Source organism: Suricata suricatta, chromosome 4 (assembly GCF_006229205.1).
Source record: "Suricata suricatta isolate VVHF042 chromosome 4, meerkat_22Aug2017_6uvM2_HiC, whole genome shotgun sequence".
NCBI classification, from domain to species: Eukaryota; Metazoa; Chordata; class Mammalia; order Carnivora; family Herpestidae; genus Suricata; species Suricata suricatta.
The window spans coordinates 103,263,479-103,275,808 of record NC_043703.1 but is presented as its reverse complement, the minus strand read 5'-3'; the positions used below and the strand labels follow the sequence as shown (position 1 = coordinate 103,275,808).

Here is a 12,330-nt window from a genome sequence, read left to right as displayed (position 1 = left end):
TTTTGATGGTTTCCTGTCTCACATTCAGGTCCTTCAGCCATTGTGAGTTTATTTTTGTGTATGGTGTAAGAAAGTGGTCTAGTTTCATTCTTCTGCATGTTGCTGTCCAGTTCTCCCAGCACCACTGCTAACGAGGCAGTCTTTTTTCCATTGGATACTCTTTCCTGCTTTGTCAAAAATCAATTGGCCGTACATTTGTGGGCCCAGTTCTGGGTTCTCTATTCTATTCCATTGGTCTGTGTGTCTGTTTTTTGTGCCAGTACCATACTGTCTTGATGATGACAGCTTTGGAGTAGAGGCTAAAGTCTGGGATTGTGATGCCGCCTCTTTTGGTTTTCATCATGACTATTTTTAAGATCCTTGATCTCTGCAGGAATGGAGTCGGTTTCTTCTATGCTGTTTTCAAGGCCAGCAATTAATTTTATGACTCTTATTCTAAATACTTGTTCATTTAAGTTGCTTATATCTGTTTTGATCAATTCTTTAGCTGTCACTTTTTTGTGGAATTTCTTTTGGGGAGAATTCTTCCTTTTCTTCATTTTTGCTAGGTTTCTGTCCAAAGTCTTAAAAATTTGTTATGTGCTCTGCACCTGCAAGTATTGCTATATTAATGGGAGCTCATACACTGTGCCGGATCTGGCCGTTCCGAGGTGTTTTTTTGGAGAGTATTACTTGCTCTCTGTTGTTGTGACTTCAATTATTTTATTGCCTACTTATAGTGATGTTTTGGACTGTCCACTAGGTGTGCTGTGGTTTGTTCCTAGAAGTAGTCCTGGGAAGGAAAACCAAACTGACAACGAAGCAGGAAACAAAAGCATGCAAATGCACAAACAAACAAGAAAACAGGTACAAAGAAAACAAAAAAATTTTAAAAACAAAAACCAGAAACACCAGCTACAAGTAAAGAACAGGGTGCAGGTGCTGCTGATGGAGGAGCATATTCATGAGAGAAATGACAGGGGTGGGGAAAAAGAGAAAATTAACATTGACCAGGCAGAGAGACTAAAAGGCTTAATCCAGAGAGAGAGCAAAAGAGAGAGAGAGAGAGAGAGAGAGAGAGAGAGAGAGAGAGAGAAGAGTAGGAAGGAGGTCAGGAAAAAGAAATGAAGATAACGTTACGCAGAGAATCTGTATGGCCTGATTATTCCAGAGACAGAGAAAGGAAAGGAAAGGAGATGTAGAACATGCATCAAGAGATGGATTAAATATGTCTATTTAAGCAAATCAGTAACCAGAGTAACCAGCCTAGACGAGGGAAGAGATAAGGAGAAAAGGAATAAACTATCTGAATAACAAGAATTGTCCTAGAGTTAATCCAGGCAATGCTGCAGTGCTAGTCTGGAGAGGGTTGTCTGGTTCCACAGTTCCAGAGCCAGTAGATAACCTGCTACCCAGTGTGGACGGATGTGGTTTGGTGTTGGCGGATTCTGCCATGTCCACTGTGGGCCTCTTGGACTGATCCCTGAAGTTCCACCTTGGTAGTTGAGGGGAGAAAAATGGCGACCCCCCCCACCCCCCGCTTCACGAACTAGGTGCCCCAAATCACTTCTTTGGATCTGTCCTTACTGTGCCGCAGGCGCTGTCTCAGTTTCCTATGGCCCATGCTTAACTGGGTTTTAAACTCCTGCACAGTGTGCGTTAATGTTGCCATCTGATCATATGCAGGCCCATGGCTGTGCTAAAGCACTTCAGGAAAGGGAGGGGGTTCCTCCTGCTGCCGACTGTGCCTCTGACTTCCCACCTTTCCCATAGGTGACTCCCCTCCTCCCCGGGTGTGCAAACAGGGACGCGGCCTCAGTCTGGAGAAAGCTCTGCAGTTAGAGAGATGATCCCTATCTGAAAGCCCTGCAGTTAGGGACGGGATGATGGGATCCCTCTCCGTCCTGGTCTGATGGTTTTCTCTTGTTCAGATACAGACCTATGCTTCCTCACCAGCTTTCTCTTCCCTTTGTGTCTCACCAGACTTGCCTCCATGGTCCATTTTATCTACCCCAGTTCGCAATCCCGCACCTACGGGGCTGTCCGGTTTTCCCATTTTCTTCCAAGTAGACTCCCATCTCTCTTCCTCCCAGACTCTTGAGGTTCAGAATCCTTTGGCTTCAGCCCTTCTCTGTTTGACAGACACGAGAAGTGCGGAACCCCCTACTTGTCCTCCATCTGTTCTGTTTAGCATACTCCTGCCTTTCTCTAGTTTCTTGGGTGTCTGTAATACAGTTAACACTGTTGAAATTTTTTAAGCAATTGTATCATCTGCCATTTTTGTGTTTCTCTGGATTTTTCTCATTATTATGAATCTTATTTTCCTGTTTCTTTGCATGCCTGATATAGTTTGATTGGAATCCAGACATGTGCATTCTAACTATTGTGTGCTAGATCATTTCATTCTCTTAAACATTCTTGATTTGTTCTAAGCTGTAGTTAAATTACTCAAACAGTTTACTTTTGTCATGGTTTGCTTTAAGCTATGTTAGGCAGAACAAAATAGACTTTAGCCTAGATTAATTTTGTTCTACTACAGGTGTATTAGTCTTCAGTGTCTTTTTTTTTTTTTTGATAACTTTTATAGTATAAGATTTTCCACTCTTGCTGGTCAGAATCAGGACTATTCCCAACTTTATGTGAGCTCCAGAATTGTTTTGCATGTTCTGTTCTCATGGTCCTCAGCTTTTGGTGGTTTTCTCACATAAATGCAACAGTCATAGTCAGCTGATTATACTGATTTTTCTAGGTTTATTCTCTATAGATTTATTTCTTTTCCATGTATTTCTTTCCTCTTTGGTACTGTACCTTGTGAATTATACATGCCTTCGCCTCCCTCACCATACCCCTTTTTTTCAAATCAGGGACAATGTTGGACACCATTTAGTTCTCCATCCTTGCTGTTGTAGCCTGAAAATTCTTCAGAGAGTAAGACTGGACAGCTATAGAGATTTTCTCATTTGTTTTCCTTCTTTCAAGGATCACTGATGTCTGTATATCATTGTTTCATAAAATTTTCCAATTTTTAGTTAACATAGAAGGTCAGTCCTGCCACTGTTACTCCATTATAAAGTATGCTCCTCCATTACTAGAAGCAGTAATCCTCCTTCAGTATCTTAAAAGTTGTGTTGTCGCTGTTTTAAAATTTGCTTTGAGAAATGTGGTGCTACTCTTACTGTTTCCCATGTATTATTTGATCTTAGAAGCTGTGGACCTTTTATTGTTAAGGTCTGTATATTAAGGTAGCTTTAGAGTGGATTGTTAGGAGTCATTTCTTATATGGTCAGTTGCTCCTTTCCTTATGTGAGTATCTAGAACATATACTTGGACTATAAGATTTTTTCTGCTACTTTCAAGGTCTCCAATTCTTTGTGTATTGCATTGTCTTTACCTTTTTCCACTTCAGTTGCTTTTTGTGATGGCTTTAAAATATTTTTCTCATTTGAGAAAATGAGCTTTTGTTTGCCTCTTAAGAAACTTAATTTTTTTCTTTTTTTTTTTTTTTTTTGGAGTAAAGTACACATAACCTTTGCCAGTTTAACCATTTTAAGTAATCTCTACCCCAGCTGGGGCACAAAATCACAAACCTGAGATTAAGAGTCATGCACTCTGCTGACTGAGCCATTCAGGCACCTGCCTCTTAGAAAATTTTTATTTTGCTCTGTTCTTCTTTGACCACCTATTAATTTATTCTTCTATTCGAATACCAATTTATCTTTTTCTGAATTAAAAATTTTTTTCCTTACAACTTCTGTTCTTAGTTTTTGCATTTTTGAATCTGGCTACAAATACTTAATGATAATATAAATCAGTATTTTAATTTGTTTATGCCTGTATTTTTTTGTTTGTACAGGTGATTGTTATTACTTGAAATGTTTTCTTTTATTCTGGCCTTGACTCCTAGCTTGGCATTGCTGAGAACAATATCTCGGTGATTTGGTTGTTGGCAATAGTTTATAAAATTTCTAGCTTAAAATTAACTTCTTCTGTAGGTGAAGCAAAGTGCAGTTTATTTAATGGATAATTTTTAGTAGTGCTGAGGGAGAGTTGAGTGTCTTTACTTTGTTACATAAGCTCCCCCGTTTCCCACTCTTAATTTTTCCTCCTCCTAACACCCGGTTCCAAGGGATGGTTCTACTTGCCTTTTTATCATCTACTTGTATATTTGTTTTCCAAGGTGGGCGTCTTGACTTTTGTTTTTATTCTAAGCCCCCCTACCTGCCCGTGCTCTGATCTACCATACTCCTTATTGTTATTTTAACACTTAGTCCAATTCCTCTTCTTTCTCCCATGCATTTTTTTCTGAACCCCCTAGTTCTTTAAGCGGACTTGGTATGGGAGCCCTAGATGGAAGCCACTAGAAAATGGTTTTTGTTTTTCTTCCTATAGGAGATTTGAAGTTTGTAGTGTTGTCTCTCTTCTGATTTTCCTGGGGACAAGGGATTTTTATACTTTTACTTATTCTTAATATTAATCTACTTGGGAGAATGTGTGGAGAGATTCAGATTTAGGCAAGTGTCAGTACTTTGTTCTCTGCAACCTTGAATATCTGCTTCTTGAGAACAATTAAAATTTTTTATATGCTTTAACTGAAAACTAATTTTGAACATTTTCTTGAATCAGAAAAATATTGTGACATGTAACATGGCATTTGACCTTTTAAGATGGCTGGATTTTGCACATAAGGGACTTTGGAATTTTATTCTTTCAGATAACAGATCAGTAGAGTAGTTATACTATTTTTCATGTAAATTTTGAATTCCAGATTGTTCTTACACCTATGTGTGGGATGTCTCTAAAGTTAGGTTAAAGTTACTACATAATATCTTCTAGTGCTTTAATGAAATAGTGAATTATTGTTACTTGACCTTTTGAAAAGGTCAGTAGTACATTTTGTTTCATTTTTTTTAAAGGACATTTAAATGTAATGAAAGTCAGAACTGTAATATTATCATGAAAGTAAAGGTTATGGGGTACATTTAATTGTGTTCCTCTAGTTTTGAATCTGCTTTGAGGGAGCCTGTGCTAAAATTCTCATGGTGATTATTTTTCGAGAATTTTATTACTCTTCTTCATTTTATATTGTTGGAGTAAAAGATTATATTTCTGTTTGTCTTTTTCTGCTTACTTTTGCTCAGACCATGTGTATTATCCTATTTAAGATATAAAGTTTAAGCTGCTTACCCATTCACTTTCTCAAGAAAGTAACTGAATATATTTTTCAGAGAACAGTTCTTTCCTTAGAAAGACTCTTGAGTAAAATTTGGTATATTCAGATGTATAACTAGTGAATATTTAAATTAAAAATAATTGTTAGTCATTTTATTAAAGGCCCATGAATGTGGGAGAATTAAATGTTTTGTTTTATGAAAATATTCCTCTCATGTCTATATGTTCAGATTATGGAACTAAATATATTTTCATTTTATCAAAATTAGGAAATTAAAAATTACAAAGCCGGTAATATATCTTATGTTCTTATTTTACATTGTGATTTTTTTTTTCTTCCATAGTCAAAGCAATTGAAGAAATTTTTTGTTTTCAGATTTGTTTTCTAAGAAATACTTAAATATCTTTGTTTGCATTAACAATTTCTTACTATTTCTTGTGACGTGAGTTGATTCTCTTTAGGAGTCTTTGTTTTGATTTCCCAATAATTACTAAGTTTCTGACACTTTAAAATTATTTTCACTCAAATGCAATATTTTATTTCATAGATTTTAACAAATGTAAAGACTTGGATAAAGTTGATACCTCTTAGAAAATAGAAGAAAACCTTGCTTTTTCTATGTGATTTTTTTTTTTTATGTTTAACTTTTTTTTTTTAACATTAAGCAAAAATGAAAATTTGAGTGAACCTTTTCAATATTTTCCACAGGGTCGAGATTTTCATCTTAGAATAGAGCTGCCTGAAGATTTACAAATGAAGGATGCAAGGTGATGTGTTTTGTTACATACATGGGTGTTGGGATGGGCAGTCGTTTAGTCTGGTAAAAGCTGATTCTTGCCATTAGTTTTGCCTAAAGTGCTTATTAGTCAACCAGAAATATTGCTGATTTTTTTCAAATCAGCATGCATTTATAGGTTATTTTCCCTTGTGCTGAGGTACTTTTTAAAGGTAAGACATGAATTCTCTAATTTTTTTTTTACATTAAAGTAGTAAATAGCAGTTGTGTAAGGTATTGCTTGGTACAGACAGCCCATCAAGGAATATCAAGAGATGACACTGGAAAGTAGGTAGCATCTAAAATCTCATTTCTGTTCTTAAACATCTCTGGGAGTAGAGTGGATGAAGAATGCAGAGACAGTAGATTTGACAGTATTTTGTGACTTATTAGAAGTAGGAGATGGAGGGAAAGAGGAGTGAAGGATGCTAAGGTCCTGGCATCACTAAGCTAGAGGAGAGGTTAAAGTGGAGAAGGAAGAGAGCCATCATTTAAAGACATTGTCAGGTGTGAATTATCAAGAGGAGATGTGTTTTGTATTGGCATTGAAACAAGTGTGAGATATGGAAGTCCCAGGAGGCATGGGATTTGGGGCTGTGAGTATGGATACTTTCTAGTTTCTGCCAAGTGTGGGGAGAAAGGAGAAAGCCAACATTAAAAGGAGGACTTGAGAGTACACCAACATTTAAAGGACTGGTAAATAAGGAGGCACTTGGAAGAAGAGGAAGGATCGACCAGAGAAGTTAGGAGGAAAATCTGGACACGGTCACTAAAGCCGCGTAGAGGCTTAATGAGGAAATGGTTCACAGTAATGAGTATTGCAGAGGGATCAGGTTAAATATGAAAATGTTTCATGTAGTGGCAGAAGCCAGAGAATGTATTGGGTTTAGGAGTGGGTGAAGGAGCAGAAAGGAAACCATCAGCATAAATTACACTTGACCCTTGAAGGACCTCTAGGGGTTAGCGTTACCAACCCCTCATACTTAAAAATTTGCATATAACTTTTGACTCTCCAAAAAACCGTTGACCAGAAGCCTTATAGATAACATGAACAAGTTGTTTAACATCTGTATACTGTATGTTCGTATTATATACTGTATTCTTAAAGCAGACTAGAGAGAATTAAAATCCTAAGAGGAAATGTGTTTATAGCACTTTATGTATATTTATTGAAATAATCTGTGTGTAAATGGATCTGTGCTGTTCAATCAGAGTTGTTCAAGTGTCAACTCTATTTTAAAAGGAGAGTCTAGAGAAGAGTATGTAGTCAAGAAAGAGTTGTAATCTTATTTTTTTAAATTGAGATTTACTTGAGCAAGTTAATACATTAAGTTGGAAAAAACTAGAGGAAATAAAGATAGCACATTGAAGTGACAATGAATTGATGGTCAATTTGGTGGCAAGGGAGGGAAAGTACATTTGGAGAAGTTTTCTTGTGGGCAGTTGAATGAACTACTTTGCCATTAAGAGAGGAAAAGCAGGGAAGACCAAGAATCGTGGTCTGAAAGGACTATGGTTGGGGAAACTCAGAGAGGCTTCCTACTTCAGGGTAAGGAAAAGCACATCTTAGAAGAGTTACTTACTTATCTAAGCAATTTCGAGAGCACAGCTGAAATGAGCCAGTGAACAGATGAACACTAACTTATTACTACTTACATAATTAAAAGTGTCTTTTACATTAATCTTAAAATTGAAGATTATATTGTTACATATGCTTTCTCATGCAAGTTCTGTACATTATGATCAAAACTGTTGGTTTTATTTAACCTAATTTGGAGAAGAATCTAGTTCAATAGAAAATTTTGCTTTGGATATGTTAGGGGAAAAAAAGATTTACTGTTTGCATGTCATTTACTGATTGCAGTTATTTATATTTTGAAATAAAATTAGTACCGACAGTTTGAAGACAAGACTTTCAACAGTATCAGTGGTAAAAATTTTATTAACTTGTCACAATTATATTTATGTCATTCTTTTCTGTGTACATGCATGTTTGTGCTAGCATACAAATAAGTTTTCTCCTTTTAATTCTGAGCAATGAATAACCCATTTTGTTCCTTTAAAATTTTAGATTATTATGTAGTTGGCAACTGAAAACAATACTTAATGGATACCATCAAATAGTACAACAGGTAAGTCCTTTAAAAAGTGGGTTTTAAGCAAGGATAAGAAATTACTATGTTAATTTTTTTTTTTAGAGGACAGTTTTTGCAGAAGGTTATAATAAACTAGTTTAATGGTTTGTGGATTTTGTAGGTTTCATCTGTTAAATATTTTAAGGATCCATGCATTATAGAAAATGTTTTCTGTCTCAGAATCCTTAGTACATCTCCAGGCAGCATTTGTTCTGAAACTGATTTCCATCTTGGAGACTTTAGGGTCTTCAAATGTATTCACCCTCATCCATAGCATCACTCTTTGAGAGATTTTTTTCTGCTGAGACTGAATAGTGGTAGAAAGAAGAAATCCAGGACCCGTTTAGGAATTGTAGACTATCTGTGGCAAAAATGGGATTGTAGTTCTAGATTAGGGACAGGAGCGATGTGGTGGAAATCACTTAGGATCATATATACATATTTGATGAGTGTAGATATAAATATAGCACATATGAAGTATAGGCAGGATTAATCTTTTTTTTATATTGTCCTAACGGAAAGTTTGTACTGTAGATTACCTATAGCTATTTCACCCTCAGCCCCAGTGTAGTTATTCTTGATACTTAGGTTCTTCTACCTGAAAATTAGAGAAACTTAAAAAAAAAAAATCGATTACTAAAGAAACCAAAAATAAATGCCTCTTGTAGAAAAATAAATGTAAGTAGAACTGCATTTCCTTTGATGCTTTATTCATTTGTATGTTTTTCTTGATTTCCTCTATTCCTATATTTTTTCTATCTTAAAAGCAGGTTATTATCTATGATAACTGACAATGACAGTCACTCTCACATAAAGCATTACTGAACCACAAAGAAATAGAGGAGATAAACTATTTGATTTGTAGAATGTAGGCTGTCATTGCTGGCAGCATAATTACTGCAGTTTTTTAAGGGGATGTTTAAATTATTTCTCTGTTTTCTTTCCACTGCCTCCTCATCCACTGTGACTATTTATATTGTATACTAGAGTTTAAGAAATGAATCTATTGAGATATTTAAATAGCCTGGAAAAAATTGCTAATAAAGACTAAGTATAATATCTATAACTGTTTTTCTCCACCAGTTCACCAAGAGGGTTTCTAGAAAAAGTCCCAATTACTTATTAATCTCTTTTCTGCCCTCCAGTGGGTCATATAGAACCAAAAATTCATTTTTCTTTGTTTTATTCCAATACTACTGTTCTTTCCTTGTATCATTTTTAAGTTTAGTAAGTATGGGTTGGGGAATCAGCAGTCTTTTTTGTGAAAAGCCAGATAGTAAATTTTTCAGGCTTTGGTGGTGTGTGATTTAATCTCAGTCACAACTACTTAACTTGTAGAGCCAAAGCAGCCATGATCAGAGGTAATCGAATGGGTGTGGCTGCATTTCAGTATTTATTTATAGATACAGGTATTGGGCTGCATTTAGCCTCTAGGCTGTCTTTCGGAAATTCCATATGATTTATTGCTCATTACTAGAAAGCTAACAGGACGGATATTGTATAGAAGATAAGAAAGTCAAAGATTTATTTTACAGACTTGCTCACTCAGAGCTATGTTGTGATTCGTATGTCTCATGCGTTGTCGAAATACCTTAGATTATTTTTCTTGTCTAAAAGAGTGAACAAATTCACAGATGGGCTTTGTTCAGAACTGTGTGATGGTACTGCAGTGTATCACAAAAAAGTAACAAAAATACAATATTTTGATTTCAAGAAGAGAAGTGGTACAGGGTTTCATCTAAAAGTTATGCTTGAGAATTTTCTTTGCTTTCCTTTATTCTGTAGTTAATTTAAGAATCAAAGATTTCTAGGAAGTAGAATTATAATTCTTAAATATTCAACATTAGAAGTTTTTTTGCCTTTTTGTTACAGTGGCTTTATCTTGTTTAAAGATTGACTGCTTTTGAAGTAATATGTGTTAGTTGTGAAAAAACAAATTAGCAATTATAGGTAGTTTTTAAGGTTAAGGGAAAAAATACAGTATTGATCATTAATTCATCAATCTAATTAGATTTTTAATTGCATAGATTTTGCCTGAATTTTTTATTTTATAGTTTATTCTTTTTTCACTCCTATACCACCTCTTTTTTCTTTTTTTCCTTTTTAAATTATTATTATTTTTTAATAATCATGTGGTTTGGCAGATTTGCTAGCTTGACCAGTAGTCAGTGCTGAGGGAACTAAGGTGTGTCTTATTTTAAGGAATTTTAAGTACAATTCAGTATATCTCACCAAAGTAGATTTGAAGACTTTAATTACTCTTTCAAAATGAAATTGGTAGAAATGTAGGGATGGTTATAAGTACTTTAATTCTTACATTTTTAAGATGTAGATATATTTTTAATATTTTTTTTCCACATTCACATGGACCTGTACTTTATTTCAGTGTCACTATATGGAATATTGTTTGCACAAATGAAATTAATGAGAAATGTTTTAATCTAGAGAATGCAGCACTCTCCTGATCTAATGAGCTTTCTGATGGAATTGAAGATGGTTTTGGTAAGAATTTGTTTTCTAACGCTGTTGCCATATTTTGTAAGTCTTGATGTTTTAAAAAATTCTTTTAAAAACTAACATCATTGGAATTTAAATCTCCTCAACTCCCAGTCGCTTAATACCTTATTTTACTGTGTGTGTAAATGTGGATAATGCTGTTTTTGAGTTGCATGAGGAACAGAAATGTGTACAGGAGCCAACTTGACTATGTCATAGAATGGGTACATTTTACACTAGTCTTGGACAGGTGGTGAAGAACTAAAGTATCCTGCTGGCTTGTCAGAGAACTTAACATCTATGGAGAGACAGCCACACTTCAAAACATAATGTGTAAATTTGAATACAGCTGTAGATTTCTGAAGAGCTTGTTAGGCTTCATTGCACACATACACTCATATATAGTAGTTGATTATTTTGTTAGTCAATTTTGCATAAAATACTTGAGTTTTTAGTTTATCCTATAGACATTGTATTATTTAAAAAATTGTTAATGCAAGTTTTCAACATAAGCAGAAGAGGGAAGACTGTATAGTGAATACTGATGGACCCATGACTTAACTGACAGTGTGCCATTCCCCCCACCCCCACTCTTTAAGGAGAAAGGCCTAGAGTATTTTTAAGGAAATCCTGGACATTGTATCCATCCCTCTGTGAATATATAGGTGTATACTTCTAACAGCTAAGTGGATTTTCTTTTTTAATGTTGTTCAATATACTGTTATAACCCTCACAAAGTTAGGGGTAATTTCTTATAGCTTCTTTGTTTATATCAGTATCAGAATAAGGTCCACACAGTATATGTGTTTATATGTCTCCTAAGTCTCTTAATTTTTACCAGCACGTCATCTTTCCTTTACTCTTTTTTTTCATGCCATTTATTTGTTACCTAAACCAGATTATGTGTCCTATAACATTTCTTGCATTCTGGATTTGGTTTATTAGATATTCATGGTGTCTTTTAACATATTCTTCTACCTTCTTTGTAATTCAGTAACAACAGAATTGTAATTAACAGAGTTGGGTTCATTTGTTTTGGTAAGAATGCTTTGTGCTGTGTACTTCGATTGCATGAGGGAGGCACATAGTATCTTTTAGTAAAGTTAAAATTGATCAATATATTTAGATCTATTGAATATAAAGTTTCTTATCAGCCTGGTTTTAGCACCCAACGATATTCATTGTGGATAGTGATTTTGAAAATTCTGTCATCTACATTTATTATCTGGAGGTCTGTAGAGAAGAACTTTCCTTCAACAGTTATTTGGTTAATTTGAGGTATAGCTCATACTGGAGAAATAGGTTAAGTGCTTGTTTCTTTTCCTTTTTTTTAAAAAAAATCAATTTTTAGAGTAATGAGTTAGTGCCTAGCAACTGTCAAAGGGAACTAATGATTTTTTCTTTTTAGTATCATTAAGAACTCAAGAGTTTTTATATATTGACTTTAGTCCATTGCAATCGCTGTACCTTTTGATGCTTAAACTGTTGCCATTTTTGGTCCGTGCATCCCCTTTCATGTTGGCTTGTTAGTTCTTTGAACACAGCCCAAACTTTGCTTTCTGACACCAGTTGCCCCAGTTTAATTTACTCATCCTTTTGCAGAACTATAGTCGGTTACTTCTCCAAAGAGCCATGGTTTCTTTGTAGGAGATGGTGTTTGAATGCCACAGATCTAGAAACTGGAGGGTTCATTGCTATTACTGCTAGGCCTTTTCAGTGGACAAAGCTAGGAAAAAATACTGGTTAGAAAGAATAATTCATCATGAGTCCATATT

At 35.0% G+C, this 12,330-nt stretch overlaps 1 protein-coding gene across 3 annotated transcripts in view; it reads left to right on the top strand.

Annotated features, from left to right (window-relative positions):
* FANCL (FA complementation group L) overlaps window positions 1-12,330 on the top strand; it is a 97,565-nt gene that overhangs the window by 17,421 nt on the left and 67,814 nt on the right. For all 3 annotated transcript variants that reach the window (XM_029937411.1, XM_029937410.1, XM_029937409.1), the window contains exons 2-4: window positions 5,858-5,916; window positions 7,996-8,056; window positions 10,505-10,561. In XM_029937411.1, coding sequence (XP_029793271.1) covers window positions 5,858-5,916; window positions 7,996-8,056; window positions 10,505-10,561 — 177 coding nt within the window. The remainder of the gene's footprint in view (window positions 1-5,857; window positions 5,917-7,995; window positions 8,057-10,504; window positions 10,562-12,330) is intronic.